This window comes from Lonchura striata, chromosome Z, assembly GCF_046129695.1.
Source record: "Lonchura striata isolate bLonStr1 chromosome Z, bLonStr1.mat, whole genome shotgun sequence".
NCBI lineage: Eukaryota > Metazoa > Chordata > Aves > Passeriformes > Estrildidae > Lonchura > Lonchura striata.
The window spans coordinates 31,749,459-31,775,242 of record NC_134642.1 but is presented as its reverse complement, the minus strand read 5'-3'; the positions used below and the strand labels follow the sequence as shown (position 1 = coordinate 31,775,242).

At 35.8% G+C, this 25,784-nt stretch overlaps 1 protein-coding gene across 1 annotated transcript in view; it reads left to right on the top strand.

The window, feature by feature from the left end:
* MTREX (Mtr4 exosome RNA helicase) overlaps window positions 1–25,784 on the top strand; it is a 43,974-nt gene that overhangs the window by 16,334 nt on the left and 1,856 nt on the right. Inside the window, exons 16-26 of the mRNA XM_021534309.2 lie at window positions 9,171–9,321; window positions 11,102–11,274; window positions 11,560–11,628; window positions 15,769–15,897; window positions 16,900–17,010; window positions 17,309–17,497; window positions 18,531–18,694; window positions 20,047–20,152; window positions 21,366–21,422; window positions 21,828–21,990; window positions 25,553–25,657. Coding sequence (XP_021389984.1) covers window positions 9,171–9,321; window positions 11,102–11,274; window positions 11,560–11,628; window positions 15,769–15,897; window positions 16,900–17,010; window positions 17,309–17,497; window positions 18,531–18,694; window positions 20,047–20,152; window positions 21,366–21,422; window positions 21,828–21,990; window positions 25,553–25,657 — 1,417 coding nt within the window. The remainder of the gene's footprint in view (window positions 1–9,170; window positions 9,322–11,101; window positions 11,275–11,559; window positions 11,629–15,768; window positions 15,898–16,899; window positions 17,011–17,308; window positions 17,498–18,530; window positions 18,695–20,046; window positions 20,153–21,365; window positions 21,423–21,827; window positions 21,991–25,552; window positions 25,658–25,784) is intronic.

Genomic DNA, 25,784 nt, shown 5'->3' with positions numbered 1-25,784 from the left:
TACAAAATGAGAGAAGCAAAAGAGAATCTTTATAAATAATATTTAGAAAAATTCCCCAAAAAGGCTAATTTATATTAAATAATTGTTACTAGCTTAAGAAAAAATATTTCAAGTATTTATCTTCGTACTTTTAAGGGATTATAAACTCACCCATTCAGAAGGTAGGGTTTTTTTAAAGTTTGAAAATTCAGTAGTTTGAGAACTATAGAACTCAATCTGAATGAATTAAGACAGAAGATCACTTACTTTTGTCTAGATCTTAAAGAAATAGTAAAGTGTATTTCCTTAATTGAAACTACAAGACCTTTGATTTTTCCACTTCTTGAATTATAAGGAAATAAATGGAAAAAATAACGGCTTTTGCTTTTGATGTTTGATCTTGCAACTTCTCCACTGATCTAAATTAATTCATTTATTTCATTAATTTTTGACACTATTTCACCTATGAGCAAAGATTGAATTTCAGAATTTTCTAAAAAAGATCTGAAGTGGCTAAAATGAAGATACTAATGTTTCTGTAGCTTCTGTAACTATTTAGCCAATTGCTATAAATACAATTCGTCTTTTTATTAAAGGATCAGCACAGCACAAAAAAAAACCCTTCTTATTTTTGTTCTTAGATACAAAGCATCTAGATGAAATTCCATGTCAAACAGGCCAACAAAATCAATGCAGACTAAAAGTTACATAATATACATAATATTTATATAATATACAGAATATTTACAGTTCATAGTCATTATTAAGTATGTCCCAGAGTTTCCTTACTGTTGGTGTTTGTTCGTAGTAAGATGATGGTCATGCCTAGTGGTACTATTCTGCTTTCAGGATAAGCTAGATTTATAGGAAAAACTCCAGAAGAAATAAATTAGCCTTCTTGAGATTGATAGAACATTTACATAGAACATTTTTGTCATAGCTCTTCAACCCTAATGGGGGGGTGTCTGATCCAAACCATTTCCTGAGCACTAGAGCAAAACATCTAGGAATGCTGTTGTCAGCCGCCTCCTGCGGAGGTGGGTGAAGTGAGAGCTTTGAGCAGATTGGTGCCAGCAGCATTGCTGCAGCTGTGCTGATTTGCTGTGCGCTGTTCATTGCAACATTGTGTACAGTGCTCCAGACTAACATTCAGCATTCCCTTCCTAGATGGAGTTCCTACAAGGGACCTTTGTAAATATTTCTTAAACTCGGTAATGTGCATTTGTCTTCTGCAGTGTAACTAGGTTTCTTTGTTTATAGTTAGCATATACTTGACCACTTAATAGTTAGTAAACTGGTGACTTGCATGAATCTGTAAACTCAAATGCTTACAAGAGTATTGGGGCAGCTTTCTGAAGATGGTAAATTGTAATTGTACATTTGTGTGATACTAAGAAGTATTTGATTGGAAATTTTTTTGTTTCCTTTCTTAAAATCTATTTTTCCTTACTTAAAAGCTGCTTAGGTAGGAAGTTATTATGTTGATTTAGGTAGGAAGTGTAGAGCCTTTTCTTGATGCCAGATAGCCTTTGAAATGAGTGTAGCATCTCTCCAGTTGGAACTTGGCCATGCTACAAGGATGCATTCCTACAGAGAGAGTTCAGTTACTCAACAGTGGTAGTTTGTTGTGTCTCTAAAAGACAAAAATCTTGAACATAAGATTGTAACATAATCTCGAACTATGTTACTGGAATGGATGATTGTACTCTGAAAATGTGGTATGTAAATAGGTTTTTGAACTTTGAATTTGAGCCTATCAGTGCATTGCATCTACTTACTCCATCACAGGAGGAGACGGACTGAAAAATTCAAGGAAAACTTAGAATCATCAAGGTCGCAAGAGACCTTTAAGATCACCAGGTCCAACTGTCAAACCAGTGCAAGTCCTAAACCATATGACCCAGTGCCAGTTCCAGATATCTCTAAAACACCTCCAGGGATGGTAATTCCCCCATCTCCCTGGGCAGCTTGTTCCAGTGCCTGACCACCCTAACAGTGAAAAAATTGTTTCTAATATCTAATCTGAAAGTCCCCTGTCTCAGTTTTCTCTTGTCCTCTCACTGCAGGGATAGTTGAGAATGCTGGACTCCACCTTACTAACAGCCTTCTTTCAGGCAGTTGTAGAGGGCAGTGAGGATTGCCATGATCCTCCACTTCTCAAGGATAAACACCCTCAACTCCCTCAGGTGTTTCTTGTAAGACATGATCTCTAGGTGCTGCATTGAGCCTTGTTGTCCCTCTCTGGACATGGTCCAACCCTTCAAAGTCCTTTTTTGAGGTGAGGGGTCCAGAACTGAACACAGGACTCTGACATGTGACCTCATCAATGCCAGTCCTTTCCCCAGCCCTGCTGTACACTATTTTTGATACAGGAATGCATTTGTCTGCCAAGGAAAAAAAATACTTTAATTTGCTTTCTTGTCTTTTGTCTATGGAACATAAAGTGCCCCAATGCCAAGCTGTAGGAGATACTCCACTAGCTACATGTAGTTCCTTGGCAGGGCCTTCATTTTATAGAGCTGGCTGTACTGGCCTTATTTGGCCTGTATGCTGCTGTATTAGAAGTCTTGTTGCATTTTATTTTAATTCTTAAATTGTTTTGTTGTACCAGGCAAGTGAGCTCAACAGCAATTCAGACAGTTCAATAGTTTTCTCTACAAACATCAGCTTAGTATGCCATATTAATCATGCTATGGTACTTTGGTTTGACTCAGAAGTTACTTCTAGGTAGGAACAAATGCCTCAGGTGTTGAGGAATATACCAAATCTTACATCAGGACAGAAATACTACACCTGGAGGTAGGCATAAATACTTGTTGGAAAAGACATTGAAAAATCTAAAGTAATAGATTATCACTATAGATAGTGGCTTGAGGACAGTAAATATTCTTGTAAAGTTGTGACATAGATGAGAATCACAATGAAACATGTATTTTGGATACTTTAAAAAATATATTTAAATAAAAATAATTTTAATGTGAAGTAATTGTTTTTACTGTAAACTGCCAGCCTTTTCTTATCCTTATGAGGCATTCATTGCAGGAATTTTCCAGGCTTTGATACAGAAAGGTACTTAACTTCTAACCTTAATTTAAAATCACCTTGAAGTCAACAAGACTCTAGCATGAAATCACAGAGATCAGGAAAATGGATAATCAAATACCTTTGTAAAGAGGATCACAGTTTTGCATATAATTATGCAAGACAGCAGATGGAAGAGAACAGCAAATAGCTGTTCTTGCTGATGTTTGCAACCAAAATGTATCAAAATGGGGTGCATCAAATGTTGTGTAAAATGGTTTGTCATTCTTGAACTTCACCTCAGGATTTTCAAGAGTCTGTAGGATTAAACTAATAGGTTTTATTGATTAATTGTGGTTGCTGCTTTAATACCACAAAATACTTCAAGTTCAGTTTGTGGAAAGCAGTTTTCCTTCAGATTTTTTGAAAATGTACTTTGGTAAACTCATCACTACGAATGTGAATGTATTTTGGCTAAGCTGGATTTTTTTTCTTTGCCTTTGTATTCTTAAAATAAAAAGGAGATTAACAGTTGGCAAGGTACTTCTTAAAATTTAATTTGATATTAACGTTTTATAGAAGTAGGTAGTCTTTTCTAGGGTACACTTTTCCTTTAATTTAAGACATACTGCACATTTACTGAAATTGTAAAATGTCATAAAATAAATACGTCACTGTTCTGATACATATAGTGGCGATTCTGTTGATGGTGGCAGCTAGTTTCTTCTTGAAGGCAGAAATACCATTTTTCCAAAAATAGGGCGAAGACCAGAACTTGGGAGTTACTATCCTGAAGTGAAACTAATGATGGCTACAACAGTAGCCTACTTTGTTAGACAGGGTAAAGGGCTGAAAATTTCCATCATTTTAAACTAGCTTGAGAAGGTAGTATTTGGAAGGAAGAGAAACAGAGTTACATTGTTTTCCTTTTAAGTCTCTTGTTGCAATTGGAGCATTTGTTGAATCCCGTCCTGAGGTATTTTCACCAGCAAAGCCTGCTGGAGCAGTGTTTTGCCACCCACAGTGGCTTCTGTTTGTCCTGTTGTAACTGGTTTTGGGGCAAAGCAGTGAGCCAGATTGGTAATAAATTTATGCTTAAAATAGCCATTTACCATTGTCTGTTAAAAATAAACAGAAGAGTTTTTTATTGATTTTGCACTTGTGCTAATGTAGTTCAGGGTAATTCTGCTATCACTGTAGATGTATAGGGGTTTCTTTATATTTCTGAGACTGAATATTTGTGTGATTATTTTATTACTGATATATGGAAAAAAGCATGTTGCTATTTCACAAGAAGTGTTTCTGTGTCTTACAGACATATCAAGCAGTCACTTTTGTTTCTATTTAATAAGGGTTTTAATAGAAATTTGTGATGGTGACTGTTACAGACATCTAAATCTACCTATTTTCCCCTTATGACTAAAAAAAGGGAAAGATCATTTAGTTATTATCAGTTTGCCTGCTTCTTTGCTCTTTTTGTACAATGTTTTGTTATTTCGTTTCTGGAAACGCATTGATTCAGTTTATTTCTGGAAACATTGATAAGCAAATGGAGGTGTCACTGGACCAAAATGGTGTAAATTATGTCCTATATAGTATCTTAATTTCATCATTATGAAAAATAGTTCATTGTTGCTTTGCAAATTAATTAATTTCAGACAGTGTTTGACATTTATCAATTCCATACACTAATCTTTTTCATCCCAATCTTTATATCTTTCTAGTTTATGTGGGCAAGAAATGGTTATACCAGTAACATGGAATCCCCTGTTGGATTGTTTGCTTGTGTTAAGAAGAGGATTCGCTCTGAAATTAATCAGAGTTAAACAGGGAATGCTGTATAGCAGCCAGTTTTCAGGTTCTTGTACTTTTTTTTAGCTTTTGGCTAAATTTTTTCTGTATTGTATTATGATTACATTCCTGATTTTTAACATTATCAGCTTAATCCAGTCAGTCATTTTTTTGCATACATCTAATAACCCAAATATCAGAAAACTTGAAAGCATGCTTCTGTTAAGTTAGCTTAAAATTTTATGAGAAGTGGTTGCAAGTGCCAAGGGGATCATTGATTTCTGAGAACTTTAGTTGATATATGCAGACTGTTCTCATGTATCCAGGCAACTGTCATCCAGAGGGATGGAAAAGCTTGCAAAGTTACTCTGCTTTCTCAAAACTATTCAGAAAAAATCTCATCCTGCAGTCTTGTTAAGTTTTTGAGGTGAGGGGGACTGTCCTCTATGAAGGAATGAGAGGCAGGATTACATGCAGAAGAGGAGGCTGGAGAACTGGAACGGTAATTCTTCAACAAGCAGTAAGTCATGGAGGCAGTGTACATTTGAAAGTGACTTCTTGATGCCTGTTTAAGGCAGTCTTTCTCAACAACTGTTTTTGCAGCTCTGAAAAAGTCAGGCTTTTACTTTATCTTCTGAATTGAGTGGTTGGTTTTTCCTTTCTCTAATATGGAGCTTTCTGTATGGAGAGAAGGATGGTGCTTTCTCAGAGACAGAGAGATATTGATGCGGATGATGGTGTAGCCTAGCTTGTTGAAGAGAAGGTTGATGTATTTTGACAAGTCCTCTGGTGGAGGATGAACTAAGTGCTTCACAGTATTTTTAATCAATCTGGGAGACAGTGGCAAAAGGGTTGAGCAGAAAAAGGGTTTTAAAGAGGAGATAATCGTCTTGGAGAAAATGTAAATTGAAACTGATTTATATCTTGCAACCAGCAAAATGCAGCACAGTTTATACTGTGAAGACTCTTTGAAAGTAAGTTAGGAAGGAAAAGCCTACCTTTTCCACTTTCCTATCAGTAATATAGCTCATCTTCCTTCCCCTCCTATTACTTGCTTCTCTCCACCATATGTATCTGACAGGTGACTTTAGGTAAGCACTAATTGTCTCTCCAGTAAATTGTCCCACATTTAGTGTGACATGGTTCTATTCTTTGAAATAGTTTATAAATCTTGCAAGCACACAGTGAAGGTTTTCACTCCAAGATGTTGGGAATGGAAATAGGATTTGTTTCATTGTGTGATCAGAGCAGTCATGCAGCAGCTTCTTGCCAGATCTCTAGTGCCTGTAGCCAGCTGGTGAGTGTATTCCAGTTTCTTTAGCTGATTCCTACTGCAATGTCCACAGCTCTACTCAGACAGCATCTGACCCCTGTTAGCTGACACTGGCATAATTGCTGTGCCATTCTTTAGTAAATGCCATTCTTTAAATAGCGTTTTTTGTTATAGAGAGGCAAACCTTTTAGGGAGTGATAATTTCTATTTCCTAGAATAAGTAATATATTTAGAAGAATGGGCAGGAGGTTGGTACATACATAGTCTTTTTATCAGGTATATTAAAAAAGCTGTACTACATAGCTTTTGGTATGCTAGGTAGCTTTTGGTTGGTTAGCATCAGCAACAGAAGTTCTGTCATCTTAATTTGATATATCAGATCAGAGGTGTCTGTAGAAACTTGAGCGCCGCAGCTCAGTTGTTGATACTGTAATTAGTGAGACATTTCAGTTAGTAGAAACCCATCTGTGGTGATTTCAGAACTAACAGTATTTTAAATATACATTTCATGGTCTAATTTAAGAAGTACTTCTGCTCTGAGATGCATCACTGTAAGTGAAAACAGATGTATATTTATGATCCACTCAGAGATGTAATCTAGAATGACTGAATGAGTGGTCATGGGAAGCAAAGCATTAGAATATGTTTTATCCAAAACTTGTTTTACATGTATTTGTGCTGGTACTTTCAGAGTATAAACATAAACTGAAGGCCTTTCTGTAACAGTTGTGTTTTTTTCTGAGATAAAATAATGAGGCAGTGAGTAGGATTCTAGCATTTGTAAGGTAATCTCATAAAGCTCTGCCTCACTTAAAGCAAATGTGGTTACAGTGTTCTTAAGTCTTGTACATGTGAAGGACTTCTGGATTCAAACTACCACTTACTCTGATATCAATGCATAAATGGATGTAGGACCTGAATTCCTGACAATGCCTTTAAATTGAAAAAAAAAGTGTGTGCATTGTAGTATTGTCTTTTAAAGTCTAGTACACTTAGCTTGATCTAGAAGACCACTGGATTTGAATTTAAGGATTTGCATATATAAATAAATAATCCTTTAATTTTTTAATAGCCAGTTATTTTTTAAATTAGGTATGACAAGGAAATATCTGCTAATAGAGAAGAGCAAATAAATTAATTGCAATAAGATATAATTAGGTTTAGGTAAAGCAATTTTTGAGCTTACAAAAGGTGCAGAGTTGCATGTTTTCTAGTGTTAGGCTTCTAAAATGTCTGATAAAATATGTGGGACTTTAACAGTCATATAGTTGCATGAAAAATATATCTTGAAACGTCCTTATTTTCTTGTTAAATTTTAGTTGTTACTTAATGTTTAATCATAACTAAATTTACTTGTAGACCTTGTTGAAATGACAATTCTTTTTAGTAATTCTCTTATATTTAATATATACATTATTTGATGAGAATGAGAGGTACACAACCATTGCAAACTGTTGCCCATTTTCTTTTATTATACTTTCAGATTGGATTTCACTTGCCTATTTTTTCTTTGTCATTTGTTGTTTGTGGATGGCTTCAGACATCTAGTACAATTTTTAGCAGACCATGCTATTTTTCTGTCTTTGCCTTTTTTACATTTCTTGTAAGTCCAGACCTTTTTAAGTCTCTGGAATTCTCTTTAATTCTCTTAGGTATTCAGAAGAGTTTCATTTTTAAAAATCCCTTAAGCACTTAAGTATGTTATATTGTTGGGGGTGAGTGTATTGTCATAAGCATTTCAGGAATCAAGGAAGTATGATAATACTTGTTAACACCTTCAGAGAGCTCTGAAATATTAGTGAGATCTGTCCTGGTTTTATAAAAAGCTGTTCTTCTGTATTCTGTCCATCTGTCTGGTGCGTCTGTTATTCACTGCTTTAGTTGCACACAAGTTTTAATTTTCTACTTCATAATCCCTGAATTTCCCTTGTATCCTTTCTGAAGGACTGTCAGATACCTGCTCCTTTGATACTAGTGCAACCTGGATGAAAGGTTATGCACTGCAGTTGGGCAGTTCTGTACTTCAGAAGTGTTGGGTCTTTCTCACCTGATTTTAGAGATTTGGTGTATGTGGATGGCCTTCTGTGCTGACATTTAAGTGAGAGACAGTTTCTCAGGCTTGCCCTTGCTTGGAGAGGCTGTGTGTTGAGCTCTTCTGGATCTTCTTTGGACACTGTCAAGTGTTTTGCTTGTTCTTTGAATAACTGGTTGTTCTAGTCCATATCAGTTAAAGGTTTGCTCCTTTATGATAAGAAGGTTGTCCTCTTGGGTACAACATAGTAACAGCCAATGATTAATCAGACCAAAGATGCATTTACTTAGTCCAGTACTCCTTCTTGACAGAGGACAGTAGTAAACATTCTTAAAAAGTAAAAATAGAAAAAGAAGGTAATGGTTCCCTGTAATGCTTTCTCAGCATCTTTTATTCTTAGGTTAATCAAAATACCTGTACATGCCACATTGTAAAAAAAAAAAAAAAAAACAACCAAAATTAACTTCCCAGAATGGTGGAGGTTGTAAAGGACCTGCGGAGGTTATCTTTTCCAAAACTATGGCTCTATCAGGGTCCTCTAAAGCAGGGTGCATATAGAACAGGAACATATCCAGAGGACAAGCTACCTTCAAGTTACGTTAATTTTATAATGAGATCTAATTCAAGTTAAAGAATTAGCAGATTGCCTATTTTTGTACAAAATTCCCTAGATACCAGTGTATCTAGATTTGCAAATAAGTTTTTTTTTCCCAGTGTTAAAATAATGGATTGCTTTAAATAGCTAAGTAACTATTATTTTAAAGTTAACATGATGGAATCCAAAGTGTAAACTACAGGAAACATCTAAATTTTTTACCTGGACTTTTCATTCAAATGTAATTTATAATATCCTAGCTGTGATAAGTATCTATAAAACACAAATACTTTTATATATTCAGCATTAAAAAATTGTTTAGGATTTTATGCATTATGTAATCTAAATTTAAGACAAGTTGTGCAATTCATCAGAGCAGCTCTTTATAGGAAATACTGCATCATGATTTATCCAGTGTGTTCTTATATGCTACAATTAATATTTTTTTCAAATGAAAAATGTTCTTGTATCTTTTCCAGGGTTCAGCTGATCCCTTAAACAGTGCTTTCCACCTGACATACAACATGGTATTGAACTTACTTCGAGTAGAGGAAATTAACCCTGAATACATGTTAGAAAAATCATTTTATCAGTTCCAACATTACAGAACTATTCCAGAAATAGTGGAAAGTAAGTATTGCTGCATGTTCTCATGTGAGTAGGTATAATACATGGTAAGGCTGGGTATTTTTATTATGCTCATAGTAGTTTTTACCTGTGCGGTTTTTGTCTTCCCTGCCAACAGGGAAGGTGCACAGTTGCCACTGCACCATTTCTTGCCATGTTATAGTTTCAGTAATTTCCTCTTGTTTTTAGACCTATACTTATATGCACTGTCAGTTTATGAAGAGAGCTTTCCTCTGTGAGTCAGACAAAAATGATTGTCACATTGCTAAACTATAGGATGGGAAGAAAGAAAAACAATTTAAAACTTCCCATGGCTCATTTGAGATGGAGGGAAGAAAAATCTTAGGGAAGAAAGTCTTTCACCTTTTCATATCTCAGTACAAGCTGTAAAAAGAACTTAAGTGCACTGCATTCAGAGTAGTGTAGGTAAGAAATACTTAATTATAATACAAATAAAAATTCAGAGGGATCTGGGACATTAATTGCACTCCACTGAGTAAGCTAAGTAAGTACATTTTGAGCCATGATCTTTGAATAGTGAGTTTTCATGAGCCAAAGTCAGTGTCTGGAAATTTCAGCCGGTGTTCAAGAGCAAGGCTTCTTTCAAAACTTAATCCAGGAGAATCTTAAGAACATGAGAGGTAATTATGATTATTGAGCAGTTTCTCTGTTCTTTTGTTAACTGACTGTTAAGAGAGAAAGTGTGTATGTGCATGTAGCTTTGATAGCCATGCAGAGGGAGGGTTTCAGTTACTTTTCTGTTAGTTTGCAGGTGTAGTAGTAGTTCAATATAGTATTTATTTCCTTCCTTTATTTCCCTGTTCCAGTTGGTATGCCTAGATCTTTATTCAGTCATTCCAGCATTGCTGTTTAAATAGAAAAATGGAGCTGAAGAACATTTTTCATTGTTTTTGGACAGTTTCAGTTTAGGCACAGTACTGGGCATTAGAATTTTGTAATCCCTTCAGATGCAATTCAAAGCACAAAGGAGACAATTGGCTACTTAGACTAAGGAAGAAAGTATACCATGAGTATGAATGGATAGCTTATTTCTTTATAAAAATTGGCAGGTAAAATAAGGAGCACTTTCCTGAGTTGTCTCTCAAGTCCCAATGAAGTGGGATTTCCAGGCCACCTATGAGCCTTTAAAAACAGCATGCAAGAGGATGAGTTGGTAGAGAGGAAAAAGATATTTATTATAATGTGTTCTTTGGGTTTTTTTGCTGGTGATAGTACCAGAATAAGAGAATGAATCATACTGTGTGGAATAAAAACTGATCTGCTTAAATAAGGTATAAAAATGTAGAAGTAAGAAAATACTGATTTTCAATTGATCAGAGCCTCAAACAAGTTAGGAGGAGCATCTAACAACTCCCTTCTTGTTGAAACACATCTTTTTAGAACATATCTGTGAGCAATCTTACTTTTTGTAGGAGGATATAAAAAGCAATGGTAGACTCTATAGTAGTAGACCTTTCTACAAAATCATTGCAAGTTTTAATGTGGCTTCTGTGCCAAGCTAGAGATCAGTTATTCCTGGATAATTTGGTATCAGCCTTTTCCAGTTTCTCAAGATTGTTTATTTTAAGAAAATAATACTGGTATTTAATTCAGTGGACAAATTTACAGATTTCTGGCTTTCCAGAGAATGGGTTATTGTAAGTAAAAAATTAGTACTAAAAATGGTCACAAAATATTAGTAATGGAGATCTGAAAGTGAAACACTAATTCCTCAATCTTTGTGAAGCTATTAATTTTCATGAGATTTTACTTTTCATTATAGGAGTCAATAATTTGGAAGCACAGTACAACAAAATTGTAATTCCCAATGAAGAAAATGTGGTTATATACTACAGAATCCGCCAGCAGCTTGCAAAACTGGGTAAAGATATTGAAGAGTACATTCACAAACCAAAGTACTGCTTGCCCTTTCTACAGCCAGGAAGACTGGTAAAGGTAACTTGATTTTTCTTACGTTATGTTTTTCATTTCTGTCTATTTGTGAAATCTGCAAGGTTCATTTGTGTCTGCCAGTTTACCATAGTGAAAAATTACCTGTGTCACACTAAGCACCAATTTTGACTTATGTTTCGTTGCTAAGTATTCAATAATGCATTAAAATCAATACTGTTTTCATGATGACTAGTCATCCACAGCTGCTGTTGTAAATATCAAAAATAAAAAATGTTGTGCTTGCTAGGATGTTGTTATATACATTATAACATCTTGTAATATTTCCAGGTGAAGAATGAAGGTGATGACTACGGATGGGGAGTGGTTGTTAATTTCTCTAAGAAATCAAATGTTAAGGTAAAATACACATTCTCTCCATTACCAAAATATATATCTGACTGGTTTTTTTTCTGAAAATAAGATAAAACTCCTATTTCTTTATAGTTCTCAAAGGCAAAAAAATTTCTTGTACTGCAAGTTTGCAAAAGCTCTGAACTTCCTGAAATGAAAGTGTAAAGAAATAAAGCTATAGAAGATGAAGAAAACTCCAAGTCTTGTGTTCAGTATTTAACTTTTAATGTATTTGTGAAGGAACTGCTTGCTTGAATATGCATAGCAATGAAAATGTTTCAAACTAAGTTGTTTCTGAGACATTGCCAGTGCTAATTTAGGTTGTTCATGAGAAAGATACTGTATTGTGTTCTCTCGGAAAATCTATAGAAGCCCTAAGTGAAGGCTGAAACAGTGGGAGACTGACTTTTAGCTCTATGAAGGTTATCTTAAACTGGCAAATTGTGATTTGAGTCGTAAGTTAGGGTGTGAGGCATAGAATTGCTTGTCCTCTGAGACATTGCTATAGAGTTGGAAAATTGAAATACAAAGAGAGCAAAACAATAGAAATGGATCTGAGGACATTTGGAAGAAAAAACAGAGGACAGTGATGCAATAGAAGCCAGACTTCCAGAAATGCATTCTCATAGTTGGTAGTTGGTCTCTGTGTAACCCTTAGATGATGTGTTGGTCTCCCTTTCAGAACTGTTTTGACTAGCTAATCTGCTCTGTAAATGAAAACCTAAGTTACAACCATATTTTTCCTGTGATAGCATTTTAGCAGGCTGTAATTTTAGCAGAGCATTGGCTTTATTTGCTGTGTCTAAATGCAGAGTTATGTCTGTTAAATTCTGGTGGCGCCTGATCATTGTGGCATCTTTTGATGCTTTTCTAATATATATTCATTAAAGAGGAAATGAGAAAAATGTGTTCATACAGAACTTACTAAAAGAGATTTTTTGTTTTCCATTTTCCTTTTGAAATTCACATTTCCTTCTTTTTTCAAGTTGAAAAACTGGCCATTACTGCAGTTCCTTAAATCTTTGGTTTTAGATTGGTTTTCTCATAGTGTCATGTGAGTAATAAACCAGATTGTCCCTTAGTCCAGATTTCTCTGTAAAATTGCCAACTTCTGTGTCAGTTGGAGGCATTTCTTCTATCTGTGTCATATTTTATTCACATATATATTTGCCTTCCCTATCTGGCCTGTCTCCCTATTGTATAAACCTTTGGGCTTGAATATTATCTTTGAAATTATGATCTGTTTTGCCAGAGATGGATATGGCTCCAGCAGCACTTTTTTCATTAAGTTGTTCTAGCAGCTGGGTTGAATTTTTCCTTCTGAGTTTGTGGAAAGAATGACAATAGGTGCTGGAAATTAAGGAACAAACCTAAAGCTATGTGACTCTTAAAGTCAGTATGAAAAGACTAGTTTCTATGAGAAGAGGCAAAACAAATTACTTGAAGAAGTTGTTGTTTACATATTTTAGTGTCTACTCAATGCATTTTTGTCCTGAGACACAGATGTCATTCCCCGTTACTATTTAAAGTATACAAATATACTTACTTGGTACCAGAAAGATATTACTTAGGCTGTATCTTTAAACCTTCATCCACTTGAAAGTGGAACAGTTATTTGGGTTTACTTTTAGGAATTATGCTGAATTAATATATTACCAGTTCAGTTGCAAACTTTTCTTTGCTATGTCGTAGTTTCTAAATCCTTTTTCTAATGAGAAATCTATGCAATTAATAATTAATTTTGGTTTATAGTATGTATTTAGCATAATACTCCTTATCCTTATGAATTTTGGGTTATGGTATGTATTTCATATAATATTCCTTAATACTTTGACTCATGCATTGTGAAAGCAAATGTATGAGTCGTGTAAATGATGTTTATTATTAATTATGTGTAGATGCTTTTCCAACATAATTAAACAAATCAGTGTTCCATGAAACTGTCAATGCAAATAGCACTTTCCTATCTACTGTTGTTCAGAATAGAATTTATCTCAAGCAGGGATATTCGCAATATAGTAGGCAGCAAAATAACTGTGTCCTTTGGAATTCATAAAAATCCCAAATATTTTTGAGGGAGAAATTTTATTTCCACTGGATTGTGTCAGCAGTAAACTAAGGATACTGTTGTGCTGTTGATAGTCAGTATAATTTGATCCCTGATTCTAGACATGAAATTTTTGTCTCCTAAAAATTATTGATACCAAAATTTGAGATGCTGCAATTCCATCTTCTATGTTTAGATTATTATAATCCTTATATATTTATAATGTTTGCTATGTAAGCATCTCTTTTAGTGCTGTGTGGTGATCATTGAATTGTCAGTAAGTTTGATTTTACTAATCGGGGACTCTGAATTTGTTATTTGTTCTGTCATTCTTGGTTCCTGGGTACGATCATCTTTCTCATTTTGGTTTGTTTCCAGACACTTGAAGTAAGAGATGTTTCAGGGCAAATATAATATCCTAAGGATTCAAATTATTTTGCGGTACTCTGCCCAAAAGGGCTTAATTTTGTCCTTGAAGCATTCGAATTGATGCACCATGAATTAAAGAATCATTTGAACTTCATATGACAGGGAAGCTAACAAGTGTTTTAAGGGTCCTAGTCTCCTTTATTCTTGCATACAGAAACATGTCTGTTGCTGTTCTAGGGTGTAGTGGTTTTTAATACCTGTACTGTTGTAGGAAACCCATGGGAGGAAATAGTACATGTTGAAAAAGCAGTTGTAGATTGAGTAACGTCTAGTCAGCATCTTCTAAAAGCTCTTGGTGTATGTAAATTTAAAGAGTAATATTAGCAGCAGATGTTAATGATTTTTATACTCCTGCTTTATTAGTAAGTTTACAATACAATCACAAGTATAAATATTTATTCCTTTCAGAATTTTCTAGACATCTCCAATTGTAGTATTTTCTGTAGCACACTTGTGCAGCTATGAGTTTAGTCTCTACTTCTTTCAAGTCAGCATTGTGTCTTCCCTGGCTTTCGCTGAATACTGATCTGATACATATGGGTATTTTAAAATTCCAATTCAGAGAGTGCTTTCTGCAAACATAGGATACAATTCAGAGGAACAGTTTCTTCCTCAGCAAGTAATTGGCATTTCTTGAAGAAATAGTTTAGCCTGTACAACAGGATAAACTTTTCTCTTTAGTTTATGATGTCACTTTCTCATAGCACTTTCGAGAATCTCGTAGAAATGCTAGTTGGCATGCATTGAAATAAAATAGTATGTTGTAGGTTTGTAATGAAAAATACTGCCCAGTAAAAATGAACTGAATTAAGATGGGATTTTGAAAATAATGTTTTCTTTTTCTCTTGTATATGAAATCAGAAAGCTTACACATGGTATTTGAAAAGATAATGTCTGCCTTTTTTGTTAGGTCTATAACTTAGTTCTGTTCAAAGTCCTAAAAATACTTGTTTGTAGTAGGATTGTATTTGAGCAGCCCTAGTGCATATTGATCCAAATAACTATTGCCAGTGTTTTTTAAAGCAGTGTGTAAAACAATTTATGGCCTTGTGAACAGTAGTCTCTAATCACTACACCTGCATGTTTGTGTTCTTTAAATGAATACCAGATGTTATGGGTGCAGTTTGGGTTGTGTGAAGATGCAGTCTGCAAGATGCAGCTTTCCACTTGCCACAGATACCAGCTGTTATGCTTGAAAGATTTTTCTGTGGTCTTTGTTGTGAATGAAAAATTGAACCTGCAAATGAAAGAGATCCCCTGAATTTTGGGTTGGTTATGTTTTGTTTTATTTTTTCAAATGCAAAGTTTGGTACTGCCAGCATGATGCAAATATGCATTACGGTTTTAAAACACTGGCTTACTTCAAACAAGTTACATGTAGAAGAAAATGCAGATGCAGCTGAAGCTTCAAGCAGACTTTAGGCTACTCTGGCAAGGGAGGATGGGGGAGGGTAATTTTTTCAAGTGTATTTTTCTGTGGGAGAGATCTTCCAATGAATTCACCAGAGTGTGGATTTTCAGAATGTACTGCAACACTGAGCTGATACTCTGTAAGAGACACACCTCATTTCTACCTTTAATGTTGGAGAGATCATGTGTTTTTTCATTCATTCCTGCTTGTATTTTAAAATAACCGCTACAGACCTGCTCTTTTTCTGTACCCTCAACAGCCAAATTCCAGTGAATTGGACCCATTGTATGTAGTTGAAGTGCTCCTGCACTGCAGCAAAGACAGTTTGAAAAATTCTGCAACTGAGTCTGCAAAACCAGCCAGACCTGATGAGAGAGGAGAGATGCAGGTTTGTTACATGTGTTTATTCTCAGTAGTTTCTTATAAACTTTACCAAGTTGTAATTTCCAAACCATTTGTAAACTCTGGTAAAAGAGGGACGGATGCATTCAAGGAAGAGAAAGAATCTGTATGTACATCTAACTCTGCCTTCTTAATAAATTAATGTGTTTTTAGTAGTACTGTTTGACAGATGCTTTTTTTTCCGCAGTATCTTGTCTATGGGAACAGAATTTCTTTTTTACTTATCAAAATTGTTAAGGCTGGAAAAGATTTCAAGATCATTTAGTCCAACCCTTGAACACCAGCTTATCACTTACATCATAGCACAAAGTGCCACATCCAGTTGTTTCTTGAATATTTCCAGAAATGGTAATTCCACCACCTCTCTGGACAGCTTTGCAAAACTCTCATTCTAAAATTAAATTGAATTTTTTTTTTAATTTGAATTTGAAAATATTTGTATTATTTAAAATTTTAAATTTGAAACCCTGTAGCAAGACAAACACAATTTTCAGATCAAAGGCAGTGTAATTTGTCTGCAGATTTGTTCTCAGAAACTCCATTTAAACCTTGGAGAAAAATGCAGCTGTCATTCATCATAGTGTCATGATGGTTTTCATACTTAGGAAGATGTATTTTCTGTCTTGATGTTCTATGCTGGTAGTATTCTTAGTTAAGTATATGACAATAATTTGTCTGGTTTGGATCAGAAGAGAGGTATTCCAGCAGGTAAAGCACAAGGTAATAGAAAAGCTGTTTTTTTGTTTTCAGTTGTAGTCTTTCTTCAGATGTAGCTGCATTCAGAATTTTCCCATTTGGACAATTACTCTTCTTCTTTATGAATACTTTAGGTCATTAGCAACATTTTCCTGCTTTCTGATACTCCTTTACCCACTGCTGTGTCCTTGAGCACCAAGTTTTCCTTTTCCCTTGAAAAAGTTTTACTATGGACCAGTAATAAGAGGTATGTTCTTTACTGATTTATGAGTAACTACACTCTCTTTGATAGGTTGTTCCTGTTTTGGTGCATCTTGTCTCAGCTATCAGCAGTGTCCGACTCTACATACCAAAAGACCTGAGGCCTATTGATAACAGGCAGAGTGTGTTAAAATCTGTACAGGTAAGTTCCACTAGGCTGTGTAAGTACTCTGCTAAGTGAGGCACTCTTAAACCCAAGGAAACTTGTTCTAAAGAAATTTGAACAGTAAAGTTTCTGTCACATCTTCAGCCTTATTCTTTAAAGGGGTTGGAAGCCACAATGTCTATCAGTTGTTTCTCCTTATTAAGTAATTTTAAACTGATTTTGAAAACTACTGAAACATTACATGACTTACATTACAGCCTCCTGTGTCTCTACAGTTATGCCAGCTTATTTTACTGTTACTTACCCTTAAAAAAATATTTTTTCATCATTTTAGGAAGTACAGAAACGGTTTCCTGATGGAGTGCCCTTACTAGACCCTATTGATGACATGGGCATCAAAGACCAAGGGTTGAAAAAAGTAATCCAAAAAATAGAGGCATTTGAGCACAGGATGTATTCACATCCTCTTCACAATGATCCAAACTTGGAAACCATATACAAACTTTGTGAAAAGAAAGCACAGGTACAGATACAAACCAAATTATCTTGTGTTTAGCTGCAGAGTGGGGAGGGAGGTTATCTTCTTACCTGCTGTTCTTTTTATTTGCAAAGTCCAAATCAACTCTTAAAATTACTGAATCTCACTGACAAAATGGCTGAGTTGGTAGTATGCCCTTCCTTGTTACAGATGCAAAGTATGTCTGAAAAGGAAAACTTCAGAGTAAATTTTCAGGAATTAGAATGTTACAGGGGTCTTTTTCACTGACATAGCACAATGCAGTGTAGGAAAAGTCTTCATAGATAGTTTTAATTGATAATTTTTAATATATTTGTGCAAACCTAAGTTGAATTGATAGGGCTTATTAGAGCGTACCAGAGAAATCATTGTGCTGTCACTTCCTGAGCTGACTCTCAGCCTGGAAGCAGTGCAGTTACTTACTTTGTACAGAGTGGTACCCTCTCAGACTGAAATCGGTTGTACATAAAACCAGCCTTCATGTTTCTCTGCTGCTTGAGAAAACCGGTTCTCCAGGAGTCTCTTCACAGAAGTGAGGTGGTTCTTGTATGGGCAGCACAGAGTTACATGTGGTAAGACCTGATGGACTGAGCAGCTTTTTGCAAGGATGTCTGCTGTAAGGATGTAGATGGTTACTGTGACAAACTGCAAGCCACTGGAGAAGTTCTAATAGCAGAAAATAATGCCTTTGGCTTACATTTCATTGAATAATTGGTTAGCTGAGACTTAGTATAGATCTCAGAACATGACACTCATTTCTCAACAGAGAATTCTGTCTTTTTAGTGTGGGCTGGTTTGGTTTGTTGCCCACTGTGGGTAAATAGCTTAACTTCCCAAGCTTACCAGAGATTTCAGTAGGTGAATGGAGCTACTATTTTCACTGTTACTACTAAATTTGTTTTAAACCTTCTTCTTAGAATATTTAGGCAAGTCAACTAGCCAAGTAGGATGTTCATATACCATTGTTCTGAGGCCTTTATGTAAATTAAACAATCTAATAAACAAGCAAGGTGTAATTCCTCTCCTTCTGGCCCCCCAGATTGCTATGGATATTAAAGTGGCAAAGCGAGAACTGAAGAAAGCCAGAACTGTCCTGCAAATGGATGAGCTCAAATGCCGCAAGCGTGTTTTGAGAAGACTGGGGTTTGCCACGTCTTCAGATGTTATTGAGATGAAAGGACGGGTTGCTTGTGAAATCAGCAGGTAACCAGCTTCTGTGCAAACTGTTCATTGTTATGTATACACTTTATTGTCTTTGCTAAAAATTAGTACATTATGGTTATATTTTAAAGTTTTGAGACCATTAGAAAATGGGTTCTTTAGAGACTATGTTCTGTGTAATAAAGGTAATATACTGATTCAAGCAGTGTAAGTAAAGTAACAACTTAAGGACAAAATACAATAGATTTTAAAATTAAAATGTAGACATGAAAATGCCAAAACTGGCTAGTTTTGTGCCTGGCTTAGGTAATAGCATGTGTTTTTATTTAATGTTGTATATTGTATGAGGGGAAGGTCTTCATTTCTATGTTTGACGTTGAACCAGGACTGTTGGTACAGTCACTCACAAATGAGTGTAGCAGTGATTGTCAGCAGTTTCCAAGTCACTGACAGGTTTACAGTAGAGCAAAATTGCTTTTATAAGAATCTGTGAAGTGGTGCATTTTAATGTAATACATTTATCAGGTACATATATATTGAAAAAGGTGAAAAAATCATGAATCAGACTTGCATATCTTACAGTGTAACTCAGATTTTGATAGGATTTTATATTTTTAAAAGTCACAGTGACTGCTGTACTCCTTGCCTTACAGGTAAGTTTGAAAGCTGCTACTGGTATTTGTTTGATAACTAATTGCCTTGCAAAATCTGATAGCAAGTGGGGAAGGTGAATCTGAGTTTTATCTACTTCCTGACTGCCTGGAACTGTTCGAGTTACACATCTCTCAAAAACAAATGATACGTTGTTTTTCTCCCATCTTACGGACTTTTTTATTAGCTCTAAAAATAGAGGCATTTTATCCAAATAAATGAGTTTTGTATCTGCATCATGCAGTTACTTTTATAATTAATGATTAAGTGTTTATTCTTCAAGTAAGTTGAAGCAAGTGTGTATTTTGGAAATATCCAATTGAATCTTTTCTAAGCAGTGACAGTACTAGTTTAGTCCTTTTTGTAAGTTACCTCACTCCCTGGTTCTTTCTGATCTCTTGATATTCTGTCTGGTAGAAACTGACTAAATAAACTATTCATACTAACTCAAATGATCTGTCAGGAGAGTTTTATTGTAGTGTAGTGCCTTTAGTTTCTTTAAAATACTATTGCAGTTTCTTATTAATTAGCATTCTCCTTAAAAAGCTAATATATTTGTGTGTGTGTGTGTGTGTGTGTGTGTGTGTGTGTGTGTGTGTGTGTATTTGGTGTCCCTGACAGTAAAATTAAGATACTGGTTTTTTAACCCATATCCAGTTGCTTCACAAAACAGATTAATAGTTCTTCATTTAAAAATTACGTATCAGATGTCTTTCCCCTAAGCTTCATTCTCTTTATTTCAGTGCTGATGAGCTACTCCTTACAGAAATGATGTTCAATGGTCTCTTCAATGATTTGTCTGCAGAACAGGCAACTGCACTTCTTAGCTGTTTTGTGTTTCAAGAGAATGTGAGTTACTTCTTCAGTTAAAGAATTCTAGACAGTCCTGTCTTCTAACAATACTGTTTTTAATTGAGTTTCAGAAATTGGTCATAACAGTATGAGCCATTGCACATTTTTCTTGCTTCCTAAGGTGTTTGACATGAACTCCCATTGAACTTAGCGAAAACATTTCAGCTTCAATGCTGACATCTCTTTCCCCATGAGAGACACTCAAAAGATTGTGTTAAAGTGCAGTCTTCCTATTGCAATGAAGCACTATCAATAGGTTCTCAGCATATGTGCTGCTATTAATACACACTCATACATCCATATAGTTGAAAATGTAGAATGATTATCTCAAGAAGATGCTCAGCAATACACTCTGGGTTGAGCATATATTTAATCCTCAGACGTGTCTGTGTTGTTACATGGTCAGTACCCTTGAGCACTGATGGAAATGGCAGTACCATATGGAACTGATAGCAGAAAGGCTGTTAAAATCAGACTATATGTTTTTAAAAGCAAAAACATGGGCATTTAATACCAGATGTTATTGTTTTCCCACCTGCAAACTGCATACAAGATTAGTATCACCCCAGAAAATTAGTAAAAATAAACTTCTATATGAAATATTTTTGCAAATAGGTAGCAAGATGTATCACTCGGGTTGATTCTAAATATGGGAAAAAACACTAGCAGCAGTTGCTAATGCATTCCGTTTGTTAGTAGAAGGGAAACCTAGGTAAGCCACTGTTAATTAGAATAGTGCGATTCACTCAGTAGTAGTACTTGAGTCTAAACAGCTAGGGCATAAAGATGTTCCTGTATTTTGAAAAGCCATATTTTCATATATTGCCACTGATGCTTAAGTTATTAGAAACATTTTGTATTCTTTAAGAAAAGCTTGTAACTGCTGAAGTAGTTAATGGCAGTTTAAAACTATGATACAGCTAAATAGAGGGAATTTTGGAAGTATCTAGAAAGCAGGTGCTGCTTTTCATAATATACTATACAGAAAGATTTTGTTGTTTTGGTATACTATACAAAAAGATTTTGTTTTCTGATCTAGCTTGAGGAACAAGCATTTGGGGAATTCAGTAATTTTAGTGTTTGGCAACACCTTTGAGAATTTATTGGAATAAAGTAGGGTAGCACACATTGAACTTCTGGTTTTGTATTAAATTTGGTATAGAGCAAATGTATGAGAGCAGTTGAGATTGTTTAATGTCTTCTTTTTCAGTCCAGTGAAATGCCAAAATTGACTGAGCAGCTGGCAGGACCACTTCGGCAAATGCAGGTAATTAGAAATCTGTCTGAGCTCAGGGTTAATGTTAACATGAGCAAAGTTCATAAGTAATGTATAATAAGTGTACGGTAAAGACCTAATTTTGGATCATCAGTGAATTCAGCTGGCACTGCATGTGATTTTGCAATGTGTAATTAATAATACATTATATGTTTGCAAGAAATCTTTATGCTAATTTAGGACATGCCTCTAAAAGTTTTATAAGCTTGCTTGCTACACTGCAGATTCTTAGTGTAGGCAGACTTCATATAAACAGTGGTTTACTTTCTGATTCTGAGTAATTTCATATGAAAAAGAAAACCTTATCCTGTAATGCAGTATCTAATAATGTGCATTGTCAGTTAAATTCTTACTCTGGTTAAGTATATTATAAATATAAAATATTTTATTTTAAAGGAGTGTGCAAAAAGAATCGCCAAGGTATCAGCAGAAGCAAAACTGGAAATTGATGAAGAAAATTATTTGAATTCTTTCAGACCCAACCTAATGGATGTTGTGTATACATGGGCAAATGGAGCTAACTTTGCTCACATCTGCAAAATGACAGATGTCTTTGAAGGTAGGCTAATTAGTTATTGTTTAGAAGGTATGAGTTGGTAATTCTACAACAGAAAATGGTAATACTGGATAACCTTATTATAAACTCAGATGTATTCAAGCGTCTGTATGGCCAAAATCAAGTGGGGAAAATGTTTACTATTTATTTTAATTTATACTTACACACTGTTGATGATTTAGAATATTAAGATTTTCTAAAGGGATATCTATGTATTCTAAAAACTTTTTATAAAGCTCAGAAATTCTGAGCATTGCAACAAAAGATAATGCTTACTTTTTTTAGTTAAAGGGAAAAGAAACCATGTTCCAAATGCTTGTCATCAGGTAGTACAGCTCTTGCATTTGTCCTCATTATAGTTAAGTTTTTAATTTATTTCGTATAACCAGTTCTTCCTGCTGACTTAATGATGACAGAAGTGAGAATTGGCAACCAATTCTCTTTAGATTAGTTTTGCACAGCAGTGCAATGGAGATAGTTGCAAAGCCTAGATATAACATGTCAGGCGGATTAATTTGGTTCCTAAAACTGGAGTACTAGAAACTGCCCCTTGAGGAAGAATACTTTGTTTTCACTTTTAAAAGTTTGATGATTTACAGCCCTCGTATTTTGTAAAAACAAACCATCCAAAGGGCTGTCAAGCAAGAATGGTCAATACTAAAGGTCAAACCAGAATGAAAAACCAGCCTGTTGGAAGTTGTGAAGAGTAGGATAGCTGCACCACTCTTAGAAGTCTTCTTTTTTGAAGTTGTAACTGTCACTGCTGCCTCTCTCAGATGCTGTTTCCTTCTTTGCAAAGAAGATTTCTTTGCAGATTCCCATATAACAAAGGAATTCATGCACATAATTTGTGCATGTAAACCAATGCATAGACCTAGGATCTTTCTAAAGAAAGTCACTTTTGAGCCACACAAATCCTGGCAGTCTGCTTCTGCAGTCAGCAGATTCCTCCTATTTCAATGAGTATCCATTGAGCCTTCCATTTGCTATGGAGCCACCTTGAGTATGAGGAACATTAAAACTTATGCTTTACATGGATACTTTACTGTTCAGAATACACTGTGCAGTGTATTCCATTTATCATATTTGTACTAAGACAGTTTTGTTCTACTCAATAGTGCCGGCTTCCTCAAAATTAGTTCTTAGTGGTCTGTTTTGAGGTCATCTCTTGTAACAGGGGTTAATGCGTAATTCTTCCCTTAACTTTCAGTAGACTGGTTTTCTGTGCTTTATCCAAAAGGAAGGGAAGTACTTCAGGCATCCATTGTTGCTTATGTGTACCTTAAATGGATTGTGGTGTTCCTAAATCCCAGAGTAGTTTACTTGGTTATCCAAGTAACTGTAGTGATTTCAAAGAAAATCAGAATACAAAATAAGCCTGAGTGTTCAACGTGTGTTTGCCACAAAGTGCAGTAGCATTGATTTGCTAATGAAAATACCTTCAAGCTGAAATGTGTGTTGGGAAGAAATAAAAATAAGAGCAGCTTTTTAAAGCCACTAGGAGAGAAAGCTAAACTGACTTGAGTATCCTATCTGTTAACTGTAGACAACTCCTGCTTCATGGAAGTATAAACAATAATAATCCATTTTAAAATTGCAATTTTCTTTTTCTGGCACAAAAAACTGTGTCTGCAACAAGCCCAGCTACGCTGCCTGTAAACAAGTACTCCCTGGAATGGCTGTCGGGGTCAGCCTTGTAAGTGAAGATGAGCAAGAGCCTGCCACAGTACAGCACAGCCATGCTCAGGGCAGCTGCTGTGAGCTCACTTGTGTTGGTGTGTGCTCTGTGCTCAATAGGCTATGGGTGGGTTTCTCCATCTCCTGTCATTGCAACAGGTTTTACTAACTGCTGCTCTTACACAGAGTATTCTCATTGTAGAAACTGACATAGCCTAGTCAGGCCCTATGAATGCTTTTTAGAAGAGAAGCATTACTTTATCATGTCTCATTTTCCCAAGAGCTTTGAACAATGTTCTTTCCATATTGATTTTTTTTTCTCCAGATATTATGCCTTAAGGGAGTAATAGAAAGGTTGTAGAGATCAAACCCCCTCCAGTGAGCAGAGGCATCTTCCTCTAAATTTGGTTGCTCAGAGCCCCATCCAAGCTGACCTTGAATGTTTCCATGTATTGAAAGGTCACAATAAGGTCTCCCTGGAGCCTTCTCTTCTCTAGGCTGAACAACCCCAACTCTCTCAGCCTGTCCTCAAAGGAGACCTGGTCCATCTCTGATCATCTTGGTGGCTCTCCTCTGGACTCACTCCAACAGTTTGATGTCCTTCCTGTGCTGGGGACCCCAAAGCTGGATGCAGCACTGCAGGTGGGGTCTCATGAGAGCAGAGGGGCAGAATCACCTCTCTTGCCCTGCTGGCCACACTGCTTTGGACATAATTGGCTTTCTGGGCTGCAGGTGCACATTGATGGGTCATAGAGAGCCTGACATCTGGCAGCACCCCCAAGGCACTCTCAGCAAGGCCGCTCTCAAGCCCTTCATCCCATGTTTACCCAATAACAGTTATTTTGCCTACAGTAATTTTGACTGTCAGATCCTGCTGGAGGAAATAACCAAACAGGATACTGTTTGCTTGTGGCCAGAAGAGCAGAAGCATTTAGCCTTGTTTTGTGAAATTTGTAGCAGTGACTTAGGGTGAGCTGTGAGGAAAGTTCAAAGAGGAGATAAATAGTAAATCAAAGGTGGGTGTTAGGTTGCAGTGTAGGAGCTGTGGCACAGTGCTTGTGTACGTTATTGTATCCATGCAATGGTGTGATAGAGTGGTCCATGGACTCTTGAGTAGCTCAGGAGTAGTAACACAGATCACATACTGTTTTACTGCCTTTGCCAATAAAAGAACTAACGTTTATAAAAAATAATCCCAAAATAAACCTGCAGTAGTTCTTGAAGGGTAGTTCTTAAAGCAGCTACATTGTGAATCTCCTAATGGTCTATGGTTTTTGAAGAAGTCTTAACAAGTACTTGAAATAAAAAAATCAGCTAGGAATTACTCAACAGCCCAGAAAGTAGTGTGATTTGGTATTAGGTAGAGATTGTAAAGACAGTAGAAAGGACAAGCATTTGGAAACAGCTTCAAGGAAATGCCTCACAGAGAAACTTCCTGTGCAGACAGAAACTAAGTTGTGGGTCTCAGATTCAGTCAAAGAAAGAAACTAAGAGTTTCTAGCCAGGCAAAAGCCTGGGAAAGAGCTGGGAAAGAATGTAAATAATTCTTTATCTCTCTTGTTTTTCACATTGTTTATAGTTAAGTTCTATCACTGTGCGTCAAGCACTCTGCATCAATGGTGTGGGTTGTTTTCAGTTCAGAACCAATGGATTTGGTTCTTCTGAAGCTCTGTATAAAAGAGCAGTGTATTTTGAATAAATCGGAGTTTTACTCTCAGCAGCCTTCTGAGTCAGAGTCTTCTCATTCCCGTCCTGCCTCGACATTGACACTAAGTTTAAGACATTTAGCTTCTAGATAGATTGAACAGAGTTGTAGAAGGAACTGTTAGAGTAATTCAGGACCAGTTACATGATGTGGCACAAAGTTGTCCCTTGCTCTTTCATACAGGTAGCATAATTCGTTGCATGAGGCGTCTAGAAGAACTTCTTCGGCAGATGTGCCAGGCTGCAAAAGCCATTGGGAACACAGAACTGGAAAATAAGTTTGCAGAGGGTATGTATTTCACTTTCACAGTACATTAAGCAATTTTAAAAGAAGTGATGGGGGAGGGGGCTGCACAGGTAGTGAGGACTGAAGGTGAATAGTTTTGTAATGTGAAGTTCTCATGTTTACATCATAG